At 37.0% G+C, this 24,103-nt stretch overlaps 1 protein-coding gene across 1 annotated transcript; it reads left to right on the forward strand.

Moving 5' to 3' along the window:
• The first annotated feature begins 696 nt into the window (after positions 1-696).
• Positions 697-23,655, forward strand: EIF3E (eukaryotic translation initiation factor 3 subunit E). The gene is made up of 13 exons (XM_077782439.1): positions 697-843; positions 2,524-2,638; positions 5,604-5,721; positions 8,737-8,779; positions 9,232-9,336; positions 11,288-11,413; positions 12,796-12,920; positions 13,638-13,764; positions 15,695-15,796; positions 16,440-16,549; positions 21,751-21,853; positions 22,299-22,433; positions 23,488-23,655. The coding sequence occupies exons 1-13, from the start codon at positions 754-756 to the stop codon at positions 23,524-23,526; spliced, it is 1,338 nt and encodes a 445-aa protein (XP_077638565.1). The 5' UTR covers positions 697-753; the 3' UTR covers positions 23,527-23,655.
• Positions 23,656-24,103: the final 448 nt, after the last annotated feature.

The following is a 24,103-nucleotide window of genomic DNA, read 5'->3' on the forward strand; positions in this document are numbered from 1 at the left end:
TAAGTGCCACATCCAGACATTTTCTAAATACCTTCAGGGATGGGGACTCAAGCACTTCTCTGGGCAGCCAGTGCCAATTCTTCTACCATGACTACAAGTAATATGCAAGTTATTGGCAATATTACTGATTCTTCCATTTCTGTAGCTAAACGCAGCAATACATTCCTGCACTTGCTTGGAGTTCCCTGTGTAAGCCATTGTCCAGTAGCTCCCCAGCCTTTTTCCATCTCATCTGGCACAGCCTCCCCATGGAGAGCTTGGAAAGATGGCCAACATGGACCAACCCTTAACAACCTTTTCACTGGGTGGGAGCCAAGGTCAGCTTAGACCCCTTTTCAGATTCTCATGACCAGATTAGATCGAGATCAAGTCAAGCTGACACTCGACGCACAAAGCGTGTGGGCTGGACTGACAGCCCACAGTGCTTTCAGGAGATGTTCGCCCTCCAGGGATCGCACTCTGCCCCAGAGAGCCCGAGCTGTCCCCCAGCACTGGCTCAGCTCGGTGCCGCAGCCCCGCACGGGTGAGGGGGGAGGGGGAGAGGGAAGGGAAGGGAAGGGAAGGGAAGGGAAGGGAAGGGAAGGGAAGGGAAGGGAAGGGAAGGAGCCGCGCCCACCGCGCCCATCCCCGGCTGCTCGCCGCGGCCCTCGGCGCGCAGGCGCCGGCTCCCCGCCGCTGGGGGCGGGGCCGCGCAGGCGCAGTGCCCGCAAGAGCCGCGCCGCGCCTCCGCCTTTCCTCTCTCCCGGCTCCAAGATGGCGGAGTACGACCTGACCACCAGGATCGCGCACTTCTTGGACCGGCACTTGGTCTTCCCGCTGCTGGAATTCCTCTCTGTCAAGGAGGTGTGTGTTTCTCCTGAGGCTGAGGAAGCCGGCTGCGGGAGCGGGAAAGTGGCAGGCCGTGCTGCCAGCTGCCGGTGCTTCCCGCGGGCCGGGGCGCGCCGCGGCCGGGGCTTCCTCCCGCGGGCCGGGGCGCTGCTCGGGCGGGGCGCGGCCCGTGGGGGTTCGGAGCCTCCGCAGGAGGAGCTCGAGGCTCCTGTGCCGCGTGAGTCGAGGGTGAAGCGTGTGGGGCTGCCCGGGAAAGGACGAGCAGGGAGCAAAGCCCACAGGAGGCCTGAGGGAGCCGCTCCTCGATCACGCCGCGCAGCTCCTCGGCCCCTCGCTTGCGAGGCAGCACCGACTTCCTACGCTTTTTCCTTCCTCGGATTTAGTGTAGTGTCTGTCCCTCACCTATATGCGGAGAAAGGAGAAGTCAAAGCTCTCCCTTGCAGCCGCAGCCCCACGGCGTGGGACACCCTCGATAGCCCCGCGGCTCTTGGTGCTCGGGCCGTCCCTCTGCGGTCTGTGGGGTTACGCCAATGATACTAATTTTCTTTTGAAACCCATGTCATTCCGAATTTATGTTGGAAACAAATATAAGTCCCTTCTGGAATTATCCCTTATTGGTCTTCTTATGTATATTTTTAAGTTATACTGTTACACGGAACCTAGTTATGCTGGGGATAGCTCAGACGAGTGCTTCACATACTTTTGAATAAACTTTCATCCATCTAAACTATTTTAAAGTGGGAGAAGAATGCGTAAAGTTATATAAGTTTTGAATTTAAAGTAGGTCTTATTTTTAGCCTTCAGAAAGGAACTGATGAACCACACTCGTGCATTGAGACACCTTGACCTAGGAAGCTGTCAGGTCTAGCATGTGGAGTTTGCTTAATGTCTGTCATCTTGGGGGCATTTTTATGGTAGCTGAAGTTAATTAAATAGTTTATTTTGTGGTGTTAGTTTTTAACAGTACAATGTTCATAGCTGAATTAAACTTCTACAGATTCTGTATCTGCAATGTGGTGAGTTGTAATGCAGCTCTTGTGCAAATATGTTTTTGAGGAATATACTGGGTTTGGCCGTCACCTACATCTTCAAAATCTAACAGCAGTTTGTAGCTCACTGATAAATTATGGAGTATGAACGTTAGAAAACAATTTGAAAAGTTTTAAGTACGCTATTCGATTACATACTCTAAATTTGTTTTTATGCTATAGACCTAGCAACATATTTTAGGTTAATCTGCACTACAGTTAAATTGTGAGTTTAATCTTGTGCATCTTTTCTGAGATTCACTTTAGATAATTTAACTAGTCCTCACTGTTCAGCATTTTATTTTGTGGAAAGTATTCAGTACTTTGAAAGAAAGGTATGGTTAAAGATTTTTTTTATTTTTTAAATTTGTATGTAATTTTGCAATAGGAATTACTATTCCTGTTAAGAGACGAGTAATACTTACTTGACTTCTAATTAGCTTTTGAAGTACCTGCTTTCGTAGATAGCAGGAAATATTTGGTATTTTGTCAAGACTGTAAATGCAGAGAGGCTTTATGGAAAGTACTCTTAATTATAGAGCAGTGAAATTTGTTACTTAATTCAATTGTACAGAAGTCCATAAACTGTGCCATCAAAGTAATACATAATATGAATTGAAACTCCTCAACACTATTCAGATTACTCTGTTAATAATGCCTGTTTCAGATATACAATGAAAAAGAGCTGCTCCAAGGAAAACTGGATCTCCTTAGTGATACCAACATGGTGGATTTTGCTATGGATGTGTACAAAAATCTTTATTCCGATGAAATTCCTCATGGTAAGCTGCTCATTTAGATGTAAATCTTGTTTTTCAACCTTTCTGTCAAAAATAAATAACTAGTGGTAATTGCTTGTTGCATTCAAAAACTAGGGTACTATTTAACTTTGTCATTATCAAAAAGATACTGAGACAAGCAGAATGCCCTAATCCTGGGAAGTTTGGTTTTGTTGGTCTGTCAGGAACTTGACCTTTGAGTGACCTCATAAGTATTTCAATGCTGATTTGGTAATTTCAAGAACTTTAGAGGTGTTGTGCTGCAACTAATGGAGTTGCAGTAGCTTTTCATCTGTCAAACACTTGAACAATGATTTGGTGACTTTTTCTTTAAAGCATCCAGTATGTTAAGATTAGAGTTGCATTGTCTAAGTAATTCCATTGATTTGTCTGTCTGTGGCTGATTTTTAGGTCTTGAGAGAGAGAGATTTTTTTTTGAAAGTGTGTGTTTTCCTCAGTTTTGGCAATATAAGACTTGCTTCCCTAGGACAAAATATATTTAAACTTATAATGAAGGTGATGTCTTACTATCTTATCCGTGATTTTGATAACTACTCTGTTTGCTACTTAAATTTCTGTAATTTTGAGGAACATTTGGGAATGGGGAGAAAATAGATTATATACCTTTATCTAATTTCCATTCTTCATGGGTGTTTTGATTTTAAGAGTTTTCTCCCAGTTCTTTTTTATAATGGGTTGGGTGTTTCATTTTATTCATTTCTTCCTGACCTAGTCTTCCAATATCCACTGTCTTCCTATTTTTCCACCTTTTTTCCATGTTGGTGAATGCCTCATATTTTTTTAGGTATTGGGACTACAGTCTATTTTGCTGCATCTTAGGAATAAGAGACTTGGGTGCTGCTGCATTTTTCCTCTGGGTCTTGCTCTTTTCAGGCTCTTGAAGCTGCAGAGATGGCCACTCACCTCTCTGGAAGAAGAGAATTGATAGGCTTATGGACATGGGAGTCAATGTTTTGGCCAAGTCTGTGCTAGTGTTGGGTGGCTGTTGTTATGGGCATGAGTGCCAGCACTGTTATAGCCATGTGTACTGTGACACATGGGACTTTAACATGTAATGAGAACCAGAGGGTTTCACTTCTGTAACTAAAGAAACACTTGTGGTAATAGCTTTACCTTTAGGTTACTTAGCAGTCCTACTGATTAAAAAAGTCAGGCTGTATCAAGGCTATAACAAAAATCACAGAGCTGAATAGATATTCCTCTTTCTTTGCCTGCTTCAGCCTTTTTAAACTGTTGAATATTACTGTTATCAGTAATAATTAAGGAGTAAAATACTAAAGAAGTAAGCAATACAAGAAATAGTAATTTTAGCAGACTTCCACAAAATAACTACTCCAGATGTCTTCAGAATTCTGATTGTAGCCAGTTAGTAAAGCAGATTACCTTAGGGTATAACTTCATAAGGTCACAGCTGCAAGAAAGTTGAATTAACTTGCTCACTTGGAGACCTCTTCCTTCATCAAATACCAGCAATTTCCACACTTGTTTGAAAAGAGTATAAGAAAAACTACCTTTCAAGATTTTACATCATCAGTTTGGCAGGTTGTTTTTTTTTTGTTTTTTTTTTTTTTTTTTTTGTATAATGACTTACTGTTGTTTGATGTGTGGCTTTTATTCAGTTAACATAAGCAGAGCTAGTTCTTTGACACATTGTTCAGGGTGTTTGATTGCACAGCTTTCTATGCAAAGACCTGAGATCTTTCTGGTATGTGTATCATCTTGTATCAGTGCTTATCAGAATGCGTGTGTGGACTGGTGGTTCTTACTCGTGGAACTGCTGGCATCATTAGAAGTTTACCCTTTTTAAGATTTCACTATTTAAAGTACTCAAAGCTAAGTTCACTTACACAGTTATAATTGGAAATATCCCTGCATGAATTAGAGTTCCTTTTGTCTTGTCTTCCATGAGATCGACTTAAAATTACACACCCAGGAGATGTCACAGGAAAACATTTTTGTATTCATAGTAAGTCAACTGAATGTTTTTTCTTTTATCTGTTTCTTCTTCCTCTTTTATAATCTCAAGAGTCAACTAAAGGTGGAGGTAATTTCTCCTTACTGAAACACTTCCTGTCAGGCAAGTTGTTCTCATATTTAGGTTGGGTCACCATTATGGTGTTAACCACCTTGGATGTCCCGTTCAAATATCTGTGTAGTCAAATCATTAAAGAACTGTTGACTCTGTTTACTGTGGCATTGAGTGTTCTGGTGTGTGGCTCACCTTTGGAGTTTCCTGCATTTATCTCCTGGGATTTAGTCTTGGCTTCTCTGATCCTGTGTGTTTTACATAGCCAATGTCAGGGTGATTTTTTGTGTATTTTTTTTAAATATATACACTTTTTTGGATTTTAAGTCTTCATTTTATTGCATTGCTGTCACTTGGTAAGGAATTTGGGGTCTGTGCAAAACAATCACCCTAAAACTTAGTTGAATTTCCTAACAGTTTTTCATCAAGGGCTTAATGTTTCCATTAAGGACACAGCGTTCAAAATCATAATTTTGCAGGTTGAGCTGCTTGAAATTTTTCTTGTTCCTTTTTAGTTAAGTATTCTCTAAATGTTCTTTCAGAACCTGATCATCAGTAAGAAGAAAATCTATCTTTGTATATCATTGGATTGTTTCGTTTTTTGCGAGTTTATTTGGATTAAGTGAACTTAGTTAAAGGTTGCTTCTCCCTTAGTGGAAGCCTGAAGATACCTCATGTAATACAGACTTTGCTCCAGCTGTACCTGCTCTCTGGTGGCCTCCACACAGGAGAAAGAGCCAAATGTTAGAAGTTTTTACTAAGTTACAGAATTGTTATACACAGCTGGATTTGAAGCTTGACTGAGAGGACAGGTCACGTAGGAATTGCAAAGATGTGTTGAAGTGTCAGCACCATGTAATTACAGGGTGGTTCATGTAAAAACTTAAAGCATTATATTAAAGTATTTTTGTTTGTGTTCAGCTTTGCGTGAGAAAAGAACAACTGTTGTTGCACAGCTGAAGCAGCTTCAAGCTGAAACAGAACCTATTGTCAAGATGTTTGAGGATCCAGAGACTACGAGGCAAATGCAGTCCACTAGGTAATTTCTAACGTAATTTGTTGGGATGGCTTGTTGGTACCTCTCAAGTGCTGCTGCTGAGAATGCTTTCTGTGTAGTAACTGCAAGAAAAACATTTTTATTTTCATACAGTATTTAAGTAGGGCTTGTGGTCAGGTAAGTGAAATTGCTGGACACAGTTTGCTCTTTTCAGTGCTTTTCCCTGTTGTGCAAAAAAGGTTTATTGTTTTTAATGTTCCTGAATCAGCTTGGTACAAATGACAGTCATCATCCAGTACAGTCCAATCACAGATGATTTTGTTGGCTTTGATTTTGTTTGGGGTTTTTTGAGGGAAACTACAGGCTGAAACAGTTTATATTTTCTCTTCTGCCTTCCAAAAAAGGTTATGGAGTGTCGTATTAGTCTGGGAGGCCTGGTGGATGAGCATCCTTTCATCCTCGGAGCACATATTTCTTCATGGTGTTCTTTGCTTTTCCCACTTAATCTCGCTATCTCCAAACTGTTCCAACTTGTTGGTGTAAGGTTGTGCTCATGTCTTTTTAAGATGCATCCAATTTCTTTTAAATTTTCTTATGGGAGTAATTAAAGTAGAATGAGTTTGTCTGCACATTGTATCTAAGGTCTGTCAGGGTTTCACCATGGTTAAGCTTGAACTGGGCTCTGTAAGAAAGAATTCAGCTGTAGTCACTGAGGAGTAACTGCACCTTCAGCAGAGAGGTGGGCAGGTATTTGTTTGGCATAAATTCTCCTTGTTTCCTTTAGATAGGAATCACTGTTACTGCTGTTGTGTGTCTAGCAAACTGGAATAATAATTGGATCTCTTCTTCAGCCTTACCTGCCCTAAAATTTTAAAATGGAGCGTAGTGTATCATATAGAGAACCTATGGCTTGACTTGAATTTGAAGATTGTACTTGGGTTTATTGTTGGCAAGCTGTGTGCATCCACTGATACTGTAACATTAGGAAGGCTGTAAAGTTACTTTTGGAATTTCTTAGAAAAGTATTGAATGTACAAAATCTTTTTTCTAGTCTGCAGAAATCTTCTGTATGAATATATGGGATTTTTTTGTGAACAAACTCCCTGAAGAAACTCCCTTGGGTCCCCCAAGGGGGAAGAACTTGATTAGAATTTACTCTGTTTCAAATACATGTTATCATCCTTTTTTTTTTTTTCCTTGCCTCTGTTTTTTGTTCACTCTTTGCATTGTTTTCAGAATTGATTGTAGATTAATTTAGATTTTGGTTAGCGCAGCAATTGTGACGTGCAGTGTATTATGTCTCAATGCGCACATGAAACAGATGTCAGTAGGAATCATGAAATCCGCTGGATTTACAGCGTGTCAGGAGAAGTTTGTTTTCTGTCCTGATACCACCAGAATGTACTTGAATTTCTGTTGTAAAACTATTGTTAACTAAGCTGCCTTTGCATCTGATTTCAGAATGGATGTTCATGTCAGATAATTACATAAAGAAAAAGGGATTGCATTATTTATAACTTGTGGTAATGCAAAGCCAGGAGTCACTTGCTTTTCTTGGTATAGCTTTGAAAGTCTTAGTTACTGTGGCAGTTGAGCATGTCTTAAAGAAAAGTCTTTCTCCATAACTATTCAAATCTAATTGAGCATACAGAGGTCTTATCAAATTCTTGCTTTACCTTTATCCAGTTTTTTAAATAATAATTAGCCTAGAAAAATGTTACTAAAATACCAGCATTTTGAGGGAAATATGCTCTGTTACTTGATTTTGATTCACAAAAGATGGTCAGTCGTATGTACTTCAAATTGGAAATGCTTTGTTTGGGAGCAAGAGATAAAATACAGTCGATAAATGCATGGAATATGACTTGCCTAATGTAGTAGAATATTAGGCCTACTATTCATCTACAGCAAGTTTTGGTTTAGAACTGGTCTGTGATTTGTGTTCGTAAAACATGTGGAAGCTTCACAGCTCAGAAGTTCTAGTTTTGGTTTATTGGCTCAGGGATAGTTTTAATCCAGATTATTTGGATTAGATAGTGATATGTAGAATTGGGCTGAAATATATCCCATCTGTCTAGACCTGAGTAGTGTGCTGTAGATTATAGAAACAAGTTTTGATTCTTTTGGTAATTTCTGCTGGTGATTTTGGGTCTGTATCACATTCAGATAGCTGCATATTATTGGGAGTTTAAATTGTGACTTTTGATCCATGATGACACTGTTTGGAATATCCACCTCAGGGAGATAATGAGTAGCAGGCAGAAGTTCTTTTAAGAATAAGCCAAAACATTTAACTTCTCTAAGCAACTGTTGGAAGATGTTGACAAACTCACATCTTTTCAGTCAGTTGATTTCAGAGTAAATGGGAAAATATTCCCTTGCATATAATTTTTAAAGTATCTTTGTCTCAGGGAATTTACAGCTTCCCTCCTGGAAGCTTAAACTTTGATCTAGGTGATACTGCTTGTTCTTTTAGTCTTAATGTTAAATAAATAACAGTCTTCAGAGATGTGATCACATGATCATAGATATTTAGAATTTAATAGTATGATTATGTTTTATGGTTCTGTGTTCTCCACATATTCACTGTAGTAGAGATATTCTTGTGACCCACTCTCAGTGCTAACAGTAGGATAAGTTTCCTTCCTACTTCTGTTTACTTTAGTCTTTGCCATTTTTTCCCATCTCCAGTTAAAATCAAGGTTGTCTAGAGTAACGCTCTGAAATTGGACCATGAGAGTGGGAAGAGCTCAAATTCAAAATTTAACTTTCATACTGAAAGCTAAGGATGCTATTGAATTTAAAAAAACTTTACACTTTCTTAACTGTAGTTATTATTGCAGGTGGCATTCATTACTTAAAATTAGAATGAGTTTGAAACTACGTGACACAGTAATAGGTGACTGCAGCTGCTTTTGAATAAGTGGAAGAATTTTACTTTAAATTTGTGCTCAGTTTTTTGTATTTTACCTTTAAAATTGTGTTGCATTGTGTAGTGTTGCATGGTGGCTATCAATTTATTTTGTAAAAACAGAGCTTTCTATCCTTTTATTATAGAGATGGTCGGATGCTGTTTGACTATTTAGCTGAGAAGCACGGGGTAAGTGTTGTAGCTGCTGGAATTCAGTTCTAAGTATGTCCACCCACCCTCCCTCACAACTGACAGCGTTTTGACCACATGTGGCCTACATTTTGCTCTGTCCCTTGTCAATGTAGCTAATAGGTAGAATTCCTAATACTAACATATTTAAGCCCTTGAACTTTTAATTTTTATACAAACAAACAAAAAAAACCCTGAGACTTAATGCTGGCTGCACCTGTGTAACTTAGGTGTGCTTTACTTTGAAATGCAAGATTTCACCTTTCTCCGGTATTGGTCTAAACTTCCATTCCATGATTGAGAATATAATAGTTTTCTGTTGTTGCTTCTTATGTTCAATGTCTTTTGAAAAGCTACAGATTTCAAATCTTACTCCACTATTAAAGTCAGCTTGTGACTGTGGTTTTTTTCCTAGGAAAAAAAAAAAAAGCTTTTATTGTATTCCTTTTCAGTTTAGGCAGGAGTACCTAGATACACTCTACAGGTATGCAAAATTCCAGTATGAATGTGGTAACTACTCAGGAGCTGCAGAATATCTCTACTTCTTTAGAGTTCTGGTAAGTTTTGATTGGTTATTGGTTTTGGGTTTAGGTTTTTTGTTTGTTTATTTGGTATAATTTTCAAGAAAATACTTAAACCAGTAAATTGTCTATATTCCTTCTTAGCATCCAATACTTTATAGCTTTTTGAGGCAATTGCTGTGTGCCAAAGTTTACAGTAATGGTTAATAATCATTACTATGGTTCAGCAATTCCATTATTTTCAAGTATATCTTGTAGCATTTAATTATTTGATACAATTAAGTGAATACTTGTTTTTAAGAATACTTGATTTTGTGCACAGATGTAGTCAACAGCAGTGAAAAGCTTTCAGGTAGGTTGAATGTAATTGCTGGTAATGGTGAACTGCCAGCTTCTTATCTGAACTGTCATCTGTCCTCTCTTGAATTCTGTGATGGATTTAAGAGTATAAGTCATCTCCAAATGAAATGTAGACAGCTCAGATGATAAAAGTAGAACCAGATCCATCATCTCTGAAGCAGCTCTTTTCATCTTGTAATTTATATAATTTTGTTACTGGTGGGAGTGAAGTTTGAGAATAAAGATCTGATGTCTTGTAAGAATCTCAGCACAGTAAATTTATTGTTGGTGGTCAGTAAATGTGCTGCTTTACTAACAAATAGAAATTTAAGGTAACTGCATTAAAGTCCAGATAATGTAGCTGGAACAGCTGCAGAACCTAAAAGCAGTTATTGTGAATAGCTATATCTAGGTAAGTGATTTGGAACCATCACATAACATGTGAACCTTCTCAACTCAGTATATACTAAACTGGCACCTGGATTTCCTGGAAGAGCTCATAAGTCAGTATCTCACAGATTTGTGCAGTGATTGCTGAAAACATGCTGTTTCTACCTTGCTGCATTTTCGTTGCTAGTTTCTATTCCCATTTAAAAGTAAACTTAACTCTCTGAAATACTGTTAGAGTAAACTACAAAACTTTCTGTAATTGACTGTAATGAAAGAAGAAAAATTGGAAAATATATCTTTAATCAGAACAGGGCTTAAAGTAGGAATGAGTTGAATTATTAGTCTAAATCTTGATGCTAAAGCTGACTTTCAGTGTTCTAGGTTCTTTTGATGTGCCAACAGGGGAAGTGAAGGTTACATATGTAGGTTTGTGGACAACTGTCCTTAATTCTTCATTACTTTTTTTCTGGGCATAGCCCAGAAAAACATATGTTCTTGTGTGTTCAGTTACCTCAAAAAATGAACTATTGATTTTGTGTTGATGATAGCTTAGTATAAAACTTCTGTTACTAATTTTGATGGGAGAAGATTTGTTTAAAAGCCCTGTGTGATGAAACATAGTCTGTGAGAGAACTATTGTAACCAGTCTGAGAACAGAATTTGACATTGGCATAGTGCAGCTCATTCCTGTGTAAAACTAACACAGCTTGACTTTAGGACTACCCTTCCAGGAAGCAGGTTCAGTGCTGCCAAGTTGCAGTTCCACTGGACATTGCTGTAACAAGTACACTTCTGGGCAAGGCATTAGCAGGAAGAGTTTGAAATGCTAGCTTTTTGAAGGTGGTTACCTACTATTATGAGTTCTTTAGGAACCTGCCTTGTAATAACCTTGTTTTAGTAGTTTAGAAGCATTTTTTTATGGTGGAACAAAAAAACCCAAAATAAATTTGGAACCAGCGTGTCATCTGGTGCTCAGCCATTTTAGATATTTTTTAACTTAAACTGTAGCAGCATGGATCTTTGTCTTTCTTTGACAGGATTTCTTAGTTTCTCTGTAAGAAATTTTATTGCTGTTTTTTTTTTTTCTGTGTCTAAACTGTTTTTCTGAAAAAAAACTTAATTTGGAAAGTTAGGACTACACAAAATTGATATCTTGTAAGTGAAAATTACTGCCAGAAAACACTATTTGTAATTTTTAAAGTAAATAATTTTTAACAAAATACTATGAGTGTCACTTTGTTGCTGTTGTTGAATGTAGGTTCCAGCAACAGACAGAAATGCTTTGAGTTCTCTTTGGGGAAAACTGGCATCTGAAATCCTGATGCAGAATTGGGATGCAGCCATGGAAGATCTCACAAGACTAAAGGAGACAATAGATAATAATGTAAGTAAAATCTTGGACATCTTAGCGAGGTGAGAGGTTAGAGGTGCTAGTACTCATGTTTTATTATAAATCACTTGCAGTTCTGTTTAGGAGTAGGTTACCACCTTTTCACTTGATACTTTCTTATTGGCAGTGGGAGAGTCAAAGGATGCTCGTGAAGAAATAATAAAATATTATTTTTCAAATTGCTGGCCTCTTAACACTTTAGGTTCTCATCTACATTTTCAAATATATTTCCAATAAACAAAAAAATCTTAAGGATGTGTTTGAGGGCAAGGTATCACTGTGTGAAACTGCTGTTAAATTTCAGATACTTGTACTATTCATTTTCTGGAAAGAATAACATGCATGTGAATAAACCATATTATCTGATGTAGACAGTGCTTTATGACAGAAATTGCAATCAGCTTGTATTTGGAAACAGTTTTCAGCTAATTCAGCTGTTTTAACAAAACTCTCCTGAGTTCAGATGAGTACCGAGAACTTAAAGGGAAGAGTGGGGCTGCAGTAATAATTCAGAGCAACTGATTAGATTAGGGACCTCTCCTCTTTGCTTGTGGAGCTTCAGTGGCCATATCAGAGAGATGAAATATGTTCTCTCTCCTGAACCAGAGTCTTGAGCAAATAGGTTTTTTTCTGTCCCCCAGTTGTTCTTTGTCTATGTGGCAGATATTTAGTGTTAACAAATTTTCTTCTGTAATTTTGTTTTATGATTCTGTATGGTTATAATAGACTATTTGACTTGTTTATTAAACTCACAAGGTTTTTTTAGGATTGAATCAGAGCAGTTTGTTGTCATGCTCTTCAGACGGAGAATTACTTACCATGTCAGTTCATCCTCAATTGTTGTTTTGCAGTTTGTTTGAAGTGCTGTTGAAATTTGGAGCTAATATGGGTACTTGGAGCTGAACCCTTGTTTGTCCATTACCAGCAGGTTTAAATAATGACTTTTTTTGGCCAAAGATGATTATAGAGTTTCATTATCTGAGGGTCTATGGCAAAAGAAAAGGTCTTGTGTGAATTTAGAAAGGAAGTAAAACAGAAAAGGTGAAAAAGCCAAGTAATTCAGAATTAAGAAGGGAAATAACTTCGGTCAGTATGGTGGTCTTGGAGAGCTAAAATCTCTTCTCTTACGATAAATGCAAATTTCAGGAAACAGTTTGGAATGTTATATTAGAAAATTTATCTTGCTTATAACTTTCAGTAGATTTATCATTGAGATGACAAAAAGGCTGGAGGTCAAACTCAGCCTGACAGTGATGACAGTTACAAAGAGGATGCGAAATCACAAAATTTTGGGCAATTACAGGTTTCCATGGATTAGTATTCAAGTAAACTTTGTGTTGTGTTTGACTTGAACCAATGTTACATTTTTCTCTTAGTCTGTCAGCTCTCCACTGCAGTCACTTCAGCAAAGAACATGGCTCATTCACTGGTCTTTGTTCGTGTTTTTTAATCATCCTAAAGGGAGAGATAACATCATTGACCTTTTTCTCTATCAGCCACAGTAAGTTGTTGTATCATCCCGGGGGGAGGGTCTTTAAATCAAATTGAAGGCAAATGATAAATATGCAAGCTTGCTGAGTTTAGGGCTGCAGGGTGATGGTATTGTTCTATTCTGATTGTAGAAATCTATTTTAAAAGATTCTTGGGAAATCCCAGACTAAAAATGAAAATTGAAACACTCTATCTGTTTGTGAGAGGATTGCCTTATATGTAGATCTAGCAGTCTTTGTTGTTGTCCTTTGGATGCACTCTGATAGCTTGATACCTTTCTTATGTTGTGGCACCCAAAACTGCACCCAGTACCAAGGTGAGGCACTGGTGCACCCAGTGCAGAACAGGACAGTCCCCTGCCTTGCCCAGCTGGTGATTCTGTGCCTGATGTCCAAGACACAGTTGGCCTTCCTGCCTGCCAGGACATGTGGCTCACATTCAGCTTTCTGTTGACCAGGACCCCGAGATCCCTTTCTGCACGCCAGCCTCTGATTCCCCAGTCTGTACATAGATCCAGTGTTGCTCAGTTCCAGATGCAGAATCTGACATTTGCCCTTGTTGTACTTAATAAAGTTGGTGATTGTCTGCCCCTCTGACTTCTTTGTCAGGATCTCTCTGCGGGGCCTCTCTGCCTTTGAGGAGTTAACAGCTCCTCCAATTTTAGTGTCATCAGCAAACTTCAGTATACCTTTGAGTTCTGAATCTTACCTATGTTTTTTCTTTCTAGATATCTCAATGCAATTCAGACAATGTGCCCACATATCCTCAGGTATTTGACTACTGCAGTCATAACAAATAAGGATGTTCGTAAACGTAGACAAGTGCTGAAAGATCTAGTCAAGGTTATTCAGCAGGTAAGGATTGCAGTATCTGATACTTTTTGCCTTCTTTTTAAGGAGACTTCATTATAACGTTCTTCTAGTAATATATCTGGGTTAGGATTTGAGGTATTTTGATACTTGTTTTTTGTCAGTGAAAGTTTTTACTGAAATAAAATGCATATCAGTCAGTGGGAGGATGAAGTAATTTTTTTTCTCCTTTCATGTACATTAGCAGTGTATGTACACATATACGCTGTAGAGTATGCACACACTTCTTTATATATTAAATGCTGAAAATTCAGTGAGATGTGAAATGGCTTTGGATCTGATTCTTCTTTTTCAGCTATCTGTACAGTGAATTTTTGTATATATAAAGGTCCTTTCTTACATTTCAAGACCAATGAATTGTGTGTGTAGATTTAAATTCACGTGCATTCTCTTAGAAGTGGTTCTGTTGTCACAGTCGCATCAGCATGGAGATACAGAGAAGAGCAATAGAAAAGTTGCTTGGTAGCAGTCAAGTGGGGGTTATGGCCCAGATTTTTACCTGAAATCAGCAAGCCACTTGTATACAAACCAATACACTTCAAACACTTGATAGTGTTGTGAGTAACATTACATCTGTGTGTGTATGTATATAAATGTGACAGTACCATTATTATAGGCTAGCAATCAATTTTAATCACTTCAGGCATTTGAGAAACTACCTGTGCAAAGAACAGACAATGAGAAGATCACATTTTAACTACAACTTAATCTATTTTTAAGCATTAGTGTTCACAAAAAGTAGCATAAGCAATAAATCAGTGGTAAGTGTTATGACTCAGCTTTTATCTAAAATTTGACTGTAACACTGAGCTTCTAATATTATATGAATTTCTAATACTTGAAGTAAGTAACATGTTATAACTTTGTGATTTGGTGTAATAATGCACACCATTAGGGTACTCCTTTTGAAAATGCCAACTTGGGCCTTGGTTTTGAAATCGCCTATCAGATTTCTTAGTACTCTCTACTCTATGATTCAAGATATTAAATGATCATGTGATAGAGGTTTTAGAGATCTGAAATAAGTTGTGGTGTTGCTTCAGTAGCAGTAAAAGATTGTACTTGCAACGTCTTTGCAAGTATTGAACTGATAAGTAAGCAGTTTGAGAGATGCTCATTCTTAGACCATTCTGCAAATAATGGTTAACAAGTGCAATTCTGATGTGAAAAACATGTATAAAACCAAATTTTAAACCTAAATAATGAGACTGTAAATACAGTTCTTTGGGGAAGGAAAACTGATGGGTAGAGAAAAATATCTCTCTTAGGAATTCCCTTAATCTGTTGATTTTACTATAGGGTAAAGCAGATACTGATACATACTGACTTGAGCCGTCTTAAAATATGCATTAGAAACACTTAAGGGTATGTTTGTTACATCTGAATTTACACAATTGTATATAGATGTAGTGTTGTCTCTGCCTGGTATTTGAGAAAGTTGAGTAACTTCTGTAATGCCAAAATAAATTGAAGTAGCTTGTATATAGAAAGTAGCATTTTTGTTAGCTATGTTGTCTATGAAAATCAAATAATCATTCCGTTTAAAGTATGAAGGATTTGTTGTTGGAGTCATTATTGCAATCAGAATTTAGGAAGACTATTCTGTCTTATTTTATGAAATTGGGAGATTTGATTACAGAGACTGGTCTAGTCTCGATGGTTTCCTAACCCAAAGATTGCATCATTAAATGCTGAAGGTGAAACTACATCTCTGGTTGTTTTTACCAGACTATTGGGAGGAGGCATGTTTATGTAGCTTTTATAGGAGGAATTTGGAACTTTAGCTTTTTCCTAAGGTGATATATGGGCTTGTTTCCACTATGACTTTTTTTAAAGATTATAAGGAATCCTTGAGCTACCACATGGTCTCGATTTTTGATGTTGTTCCTATTTTTTTTTTTTTTTTTTTTGATAGGAGTCCTACACATACAGGGACCCTATCACAGAATTTGTGGAATGCTTGTACGTTAACTTTGATTTTGATGGAGCGCAGAAGAAGCTGAGAGAATGTGAAACAGTAAGACTTAAAATATTTATAAGACTGCTTTTTCATTAAGTAAAGACCTCTAAAATTCACGATGAGCTGCTCATTTGTTTGAAGTGGTGTTTGATTACATTGCTAGTGTTTTCTGATAAACTTAGGTTCATGGTTGGGTGGTGTTGGGTTTTATGATAACTCATTTTGTAGCACACGTGACTTTCTGTTAAGGATATCTTTAATGTTATAATAATGTTATATTTAAAAAGTTCTAGAAGAAGAAGCAAATAGGTAATCATGCATTTGGCTGAGCTTCAGGTTTTCCATTAAAGTCTGAAAAATGCTTGAAGAAAAGCTCAGCTTAGCCTTTTGTTGTGAAAGATGAGTGGAGAGTCAAATTTTAGGGCAGCAGTAGAGTTTGACCTTCAGTAGAGTTACAGCCTTGCTTTCTTCTTGAGTCAGACCTCAGTGATCATGTTAGCATGCAATTTAAATTTAGTAAGGTGCTGAGCAATGAAACAATGAAAAATATTGTTCATCTATTGCTTTTTTGCCACTTCTTTGAACATAGCAATACTGTTTGAAGGTATACTGTGGGCTGCTCTTAGGTATTGGCAGTGTCTACCAGTAAATTTCTACTCACACATTTGCTCTTGTGTTCCCTTTCTGCTTACACTTGCAGGTGCTTGTGAATGATTTCTTCTTAGTAGCGTGCCTTGAGGACTTCATTGAGAATGCCCGTCTCTTTATATTTGAGACTTTCTGTCGCATCCATCAGTGCATCAGCATTGGGTAAGAGAATGTTTTCATTCCTCAATTCAGAAAATCAGTCATGGGAGGCAGTTTTACAAACAGTGCAAACTTCAAGAAGCATTCAGTTGTCAAGGAAAATCCTCACTGACATCTCATTTGCCTAGTATTCTTTCTAGTTCTAGAACTCTGATGTGATGTACTTGAATTATATTTCAGAGTTTAATTATTCTATTTAACTTCAAACCAACCTCTCCATCACCCCTAGCCTCCCCCAGAAAAGCAGTACTTTCAAGCTAAAACCACTATGGTTTTAAGTGAGATCTCTGCTGGATTTAATGCAAATTTTCACACCCACTGTCACCAAAGTCCTGATGACAGTACCTCATTTGGGCCTCAATTCCACATGTTGAGGTAGAGTGTTAATATTAAGTAAATACAAACTGAATACAATAATTGTTTAAATTTATTTTTATTTGGTAGATACAGGTACCCATGTCTGTCTCATAGGTATGTTCTTTGAAATGTATTAAATCACATGGCCTTTTTCATTAATTAACTAGAAAACAGTGGATTTTATTCCCTGTCATGTGAAGTGATTCAGCTGTAAGAATTGTTATTGTTATTAGCAATTATGTCTGTTTATTCAGATTTATTTTATAAATGCAGGCTTTTCAAATGGATCAGCCCTGATGCCTCTGATATATATATTTAAGAAAAAAAACCAAAAAACAAAATGAATGGGAAGATACTATGTATGCTTGAGATCTCTTTCCACATGGCCTTTGCCCACATTTCCCATATTTCTACATGCTTAAATTAAAAAGGAAAAAGTGAAGCGAAAAACACTGAATTCTGTAAAATTCTGTAAAAAAATCATTGATAGAGTGCAGTGTAGAGATCCTTGAGACAGGAGAAATGAAGGTTGTTGAATCGGTCAAGTTCAATGGAGTCTTGTTACTAGCTTGTATCCAGAGCAAATGTGTGCATCTAATCCTCTGAGGAAAGGATTTAACACTGCCCGATTTCAAAGGAAAGGCTTTGAAAGAAAAATGCCTTAATATTGCAAACTTCTTGGAAGGATTGCTTTTTTTATGGATAGGTGTAGTTGGAAAAAGGACTGATTCTTACTTGCTTATATTTGTCTTCATTGCCTTCAGGAAATTTTTATCCTTTATATCAGCTAAAAATAGTGGCTTTGATGTGAAAGGCATACAGTGAATTTGAGCGTTTTAGTCAGCTGTGGTGTGTTGGGCTTAAACATATAGTCCTAATAGGAAATGGAACTACATGCTGTGAGCAGAGCTTTTCTATACTTAATATTTGTTTAAGAAGGCTAATGCTTTGTCTAAAATGACTTTAAGCAGAATACTGCATGCTTAGGCATAAAGGGGGTTTGAATAAGTATTTGGAAAAAAAAACACATACGTCTAGTGCTATTAAGGATGAGTTTCTGGGGAATATAAAGCCCAATAATGTCTTGTTCTTTCTTACAAATTCTTTTTCGTGGTGTGAATATTGCACATATTCAAGCACAAGTTTTCAATGAAAATAGATGTTTAAGCTTTTTTAACTAGAGACTAAATGTCTTTCTAAGAAGTCTCCTCTTACCTCGTAGTCTCCTCTAGAGACTAGATATCTTTCTAAGAAGTCTCATCTTTGCTCCAGTCAATGAGCAAAGACTGCATTAAAAATTTTTCAAGTCTTGTATCAAAAGATATTGATAAACTGTGGGCAACATACCCATGATTCATTATGGCAAAAATAACAAGCTTTATCAAATTTTGTGGCAGGTAATTGCTATTTATTTAGTGTTTATTACTTAATATGCTGTGTGTGATACTTCAACTTTAGATGTGATAAAAAATACTGTAGTTGGCTGTCCTTGTTATGTATGAGTGATTCCTAAATATAGGTAGCAGTGTCCTTTCTTTATAAGCATTATAGTGTGTTCTGAGTCAAGTGATAGATTTGGACTTGAGATATTACCTCAGAGTGACATGGATATTTCTACCATGGACCCCTAAGTTAATTGCACATGGAGACAATTGTCAATAATGAGGTGGTTCTCAGTAGGTCATTGTCTTTTCAATTATGGATATCAGCCTTAAATTTCTTTGCAAGCTGTAACAACCATTATATTTGGGCTGATTAAATTAGGTGTGTAAGTATTTTTTGGTGTATTTCAGAATCGCTTTTGAAGGAATTGGCCGGTAATTGAGTAACAGATGAAGCTAATTCTGTTTTAGTTGGTTTGATATGCCTGTATTTAACTGGAGAGCTGAATATGCTTCTTTCTTCTTTTGTACTGCACATACAAGAAAACTTTATATATGATGGGCTTGTTATATAAGATGGGCTTGTTATATATGAGCATGTGGGGAATTCACTAAATGAAATGAAATTTAAGTAAATGAAAACTTAAATAACACAAGCCCTAGCATGACCCAAATGAGTGAATTTCCTTATAAAACTGGAGGGCAGAAATGATTTCCGAAATTACTTTTGCCACTGTTTTGGTGAAATTGCCATTTGAAATTGACCGTAACGTGAAATGGTAGACCATTCTTTAAATTTTAATAGTATTTCATTATAATTGACTTATTTTTAATTGAATTATATCAGGAACCTTTATAAACAGTGGTAACCTATAATACAACTTCTGTTCCATCCTTTCTTTAATATTTATGGTGTTAATATGTATTTGTCAATCTAAATGTGTCACTATTACTTCAGCTGTCAAACTTGTATGAGGCGAAGCTGTATTTTATATCTTGAGAGTTTTAAATACATGTTCTGACTGTGGTAGGAGAATGGTGATGTTTGTTACAGAATTGTAATCAGGATAGATATTCCATGTATTTGCTCTGGAAGGATAGAGGATAATTTTTTGGCCATGTGTGTTACTTTACTAGGAAGATACCTCTATGTTATACATCCATGCAGTTTAGGTGGTCCTGGCTGCTTCAGTGTAGGCAGCAAGGAGGCTCTAAAAGGGAATCCAGTTGCCACAAGTGCTGGAGGAAGGTTGTCTATTGTGTCAAAGATGCGTTAAAGTTCTAGGTTTTTTAATAGATTTATTCTTTGTTCACTAAAAGATAGTTGCTACCTGCTAATGTCAGTTATTTTATACTAAAATATAAAATCTATGTAAGTCTCAAAGCTACCAGGTGAGATAAAACAGATTTTTCATCCTTTTTACACTGTCATTTTCATTCTGTGATTTTTAAGTTTTCCAGATACATGTTCAGGAAAATAATACTTGTGTAGTGTTACTTCTGTTGTGTTGCTACATATATGCTGTATGTTTGTGTTGCTACATATATACTGTATGTTTGTTCAAAAAACACATTTTATTTGAAAAAAAGCACTTCTGAAGCAGCGGAGCTAGTAGTAAACTGTAGATTTAATAGGACACGGTAGAATCATTTGCTAGTAATGAATGCGAAATACTTCATAGTTTCTGGCTTGGAATGATTCTCTAGAAATCTGTGCCCTCTTCCCCTCAAATTTCACGAGGACTTTGTTAGGGAAAAAGGAAAGTGTAGGTGGTGTAGATTGGAAATCATCTGGTTTAATCCTGTGAGCCCAATTCCAGCTCTGAGCAGGTCCCACGGCATTATTCCATTATGCTGCTTAGCCCAGAATCCGCAAGTAAATCCTCCTATCTCCAGGAACGGAGGTTCCACACTGTAATCCCAAAGATTGCTTAATCCCCACTGTAGTTGCAGTGGCCTTTCTTGTGGAAGGGAATTTACTTTATCTAAATCGTACTAAGGTTTCTAAAAGAGAAATGTGAGAATTGTACCCACCCCTATGAACTTTTTAGTTTCAAGTCAAATGCTTAACATCACTGATTGGGGGTAATAAAATGATTGTACTTTTTTTGTGTTTAAAGTATCTCATGTTCTGTCCAGGTGACTGATAATTCCACAAAAATTTCCATCCATAATGTCTTCTGCTCTCTTCTGTCTTTACAGTTGCTCATTCAAACTCAGATTAAAAGGTCTGCTGCAACAGTAGCAGTTGGGGTTGGGTTTTACTTCCCCTTACTTTGCCAAGTTCAAACACTTGTTACCCATTTGTTATCTTATTTTGCTTGAGTCAGTGTAAATTTAGTATTTTAAGTTACTTATTTTTTTTTCTACTCGATGTTTATCTGTGGAAAAAAATGGAATTTGCTTTTATAGTTGGGAGAAAGGTAAGAGATCAAGACCATATAGGAGAGACAACTGTATAAAGAAGTGTATGTAGAAGTCCAATCAGGTAGATGACCTAACAATTGATAGTTTATAAAGTATGTACTTGATGCAAATAATCATCAAGAAGAAAATCACTTTTTCAGGTGAAGAAAAAGCTGTTTAGGCAAGATTTTGTAAAATGGTGAGAAACTGACCTCTTGTGCAACTCAGTGTAGCCAGCTGCCTTTTTAGTCATGTCTGTAGCCCTTACCTCATGTTTGTTTCCTTAGTCTGCCAGCTGATGGAAGAATGAGCGTTACTAATGCCCTGTATGAGCCAACTGCCAGCAGGCAGCTAAAGGAGTTAGCTGGAAAGCCACAGGAAGCACCATTAGGAGGAATTATTCCTGGACAAGAGTGCTTTTTTCATTAAGAGTTTTCCTTTCTCTTTCTCGCCCACCTTCCTTCCTTGAAGTTGCAAGTTTAACACAGTGTATCTGTCATATCTTCTATACCAAGCTCTGTCTAATGGGTCTTGTTCCTGAACTTTGGAGTGAAGCTTTCTTGCTAAACTTTTTTTTTTTTGGACTAGTTAATCTATACTTTCTTGACTGCTAATTGAATTTAAGTAAGAAAAAAAACAGTTTGGTTGATTTTTTTTTTTTTTTTTTAATTTATAGGGGTGGTGGTCTTATGTTAATAGTCAAATTACTTAAATGACAATATTTCCAAGAACATTTGTGTAGACAAGGTTTAATAGGAACATAAGAAAATTGTGCAGGTCAAGATTTAAAGGCAATATGGTGTAGTTCAGAATGAGTAAGTATGAACTTCAGGAGATGTATTTCTTATTTGCAATGGGGGTGGGAGATGTGCAGGAGAGCATGTATATAATTTTAAAAGTCATTTCAGTCAAAGTGTCCCAGCTATGCAGTACTTATTGAATCCTGGACTGTGCCGTGTTTTGTATTGGTTTGACTTGAATTCCATAGTCCCTCTTTATGTTTACCAATATCAGAGAGAATTTTTTTTTTGCCATTTAATAAGCTGGTTTTCTTTTTAGTATGTTGGCAGATAAACTGAATATGACTCCCGAAGAAGCGGAAAGATGGATTGTCAATCTAATCCGAAATGCACGGTTGGATGCCAAACTGGATTCAAAGCTGGTAAGACTGTACATAAAATTGTGGAATGGTTTTTGTTGAAGGACCTTAAAGACTGTCTAGTTACGACCCCCCTGCAGGGATACCTCCCACTATACCAGGTTACTCAGAGCCTCATTCAGCCTGACCTTGAGCACTTCTAAGGGTGGAGCACCCACAGTTTTCCTGGACAACCTGTTCCACCCTCATAGTAATCTAATCTAAACCTGCTCTTTAATTTTAAAGCCAGATGGATCCAAGTGAATTTGTTGAGTTTTTCATCAAATTTCTTTTACTTCATGGGCAAAGAAAAACAATAGAAATGAAACTTCCTGTTCCTGGATAAAATGTAGATTTCATTTATTGTGTTTTGTACTTGTCGTAAGATCTGTGAAAGTTCTGAAAGCAACATTAAAGATCCTTGCATGCTGAGAGTTGTTAAATTTTTTCTGTCTTTGCTGGGTTTTAGGGCCATGTAGTCATGGGCAACAATGCAGTCTCACCTTATCAGCAAGTAATTGAAAAGACCAAAAGCCTGTCTTTTCGTAGTCAAATGTTGGCTATGAACATTGAGAAGAAACTGAATCAGAGTGGTAGATCTGAGGTCAGTATAAGTTTTTTTTTTTCTGAGTTCTTGCTGTCTTTTTTAAGAGATAAATTTAAGTATAATGCTAACCTATGCCTTATTTCACCAGATATGCCTACTCCTAGTTCTAATACTAAGAAATACTTTGGAAAAGACTTTGTCATGAGGAGAATTAGACAGTGGTTCTTGCTTTCTTTTAGCCTTTCTCTTCACCATTAGATTTTATTCTCTTGCATAACTGTTTCTGTCATTTGCTGCTCTGCTTCTTTTAAATGGTCTCCTTCGCCACCAGGAAAGAGCAGATTTTGAAGTTTGACACTTACGAAAGTAGTTACAATGCTTTTTCCAAGTGAATTGTATTCAAAAGTATTGTAGTTGCATATGTGGTATTGAAAGGAGAATGAATTGTGCTTAAGTTTGGAACATGGAGGAGGAATTGAGCAAAACCCTAACTGTTAAACCTGTTAAGTGAAATTCTAGAAAATGTAGTTAAGTCATTGAAAGGTTTAAGTAGAATTACTGAAAATGAGAAAATTGGTAAGATCTGGTTTTTCTTTCCTCCACCTTACAATATAGGAAGCTCTGTGAGGGAGAACAATCCCATAATGGGATGGCTCTAAGGCCCAACTATACATTTTTAAAACAAACAAAAAATTCAGAACAAACCACACAGTAAAAGACTTTAAACATTAAAAGTTTTATTGCACTTCCTCAGTGCTTGGCTGAAATACTGGTGGAAATTGGACAGGAAGTGGTGCACTAGTTTATTCTGTTAATGGGAAGTTGTATGAAACTTGTGTCATTACTTTCTTTTAAAAATATAGCTGAAAAATTAATCCTGTATGTATAGTGGGATCTTCTAGAACTTCTCCTTTTTGAAGCTACTAGCTTGGGGGACTCAGCTGTACAACTCAATTACAGTGTGTGTATCTGGTATATCAACACTTGGCTTTAATCTTACAGGGTATCCTTCATTATTAACAACATTCCCACTGTTTATATTAATGTATTATAGATTTCAGTAAGTATTAGGTAATACAGTAATTTCTTCTAATCTTTATTCATTTTTTAGGCACCCAACTGGGCTACTCAAGACTCTGGATTCTATTGAAACACTTCTACAGTGGGAACAAATCTGTTTATTTGACTAAAAAAACCACATAAATATGTAACCTTTTTGAGAAAAGTAATTGTGTTAGAGCTTATGTTATTGGAATAAAATTGGCTACTTTTATCAGTCTTTGTGTGTTTGATTTAAATAGATTCTTATTTTTTATAAGGACTTCTAAACATCATGGTATTCTACAACATTTTTGATCACATTTTGCAAAATTTAGGATGCCAGTTGTACTAGGTCTGTTTGTACCAAAGGGTGCTTTTGCTTTCAGGACTGTCTGAGTTTGGAAGCGGGGATTTATAGATTTTTATTACCTATTGTAGATGTTGCATGTTAAGAAAATTAACGTGTGGAACAAACAAATAGATCATATTTGAACTTATGGTCAAGCCAGAATCATCTGTGCTTCCATGTTTTTGTCTGTTACAGGAGAAGCATGGGAGAGCAAAGGCACTTGTAGCCAGTATCTTCTGTGAAACCTATGTGTAGAATAATTTGAGTAGACTTCTTGTGTTCATGCTTCAGAATTTTTATTTGAAATCACATTTTAAATCTTGCCCTGTGTTGTTGG

This window comes from Lonchura striata, chromosome 1 (assembly GCF_046129695.1).
Source record: "Lonchura striata isolate bLonStr1 chromosome 1, bLonStr1.mat, whole genome shotgun sequence".
NCBI classification, from domain to species: Eukaryota; Metazoa; Chordata; class Aves; order Passeriformes; family Estrildidae; genus Lonchura; species Lonchura striata.

What these genes read in the sequence shown, in the direction of transcription:
- EIF3E (XM_077782439.1), top strand. Translation starts at nt 754, where the DNA reads ATGGCGGAGTACGACCTGACCACCAGGATCGCGCACTTCTTGGACCGG. An exon ending in ATTTAGCTGAGAAGCACGGG is followed by an intron (nt 8,780 to 9,231) that starts GTAAGTGTTGTA and finishes ATTCCTTTTCAG; the next exon opens with TTTAGGCAGGAGTACCTAGA. An exon ending in AGGAGACAATAGATAATAAT is followed by an intron (nt 11,414 to 12,795) that starts GTAAGTAAAATC and finishes TTTTTCTCTTAG; the next exon opens with TCTGTCAGCTCTCCACTGCA.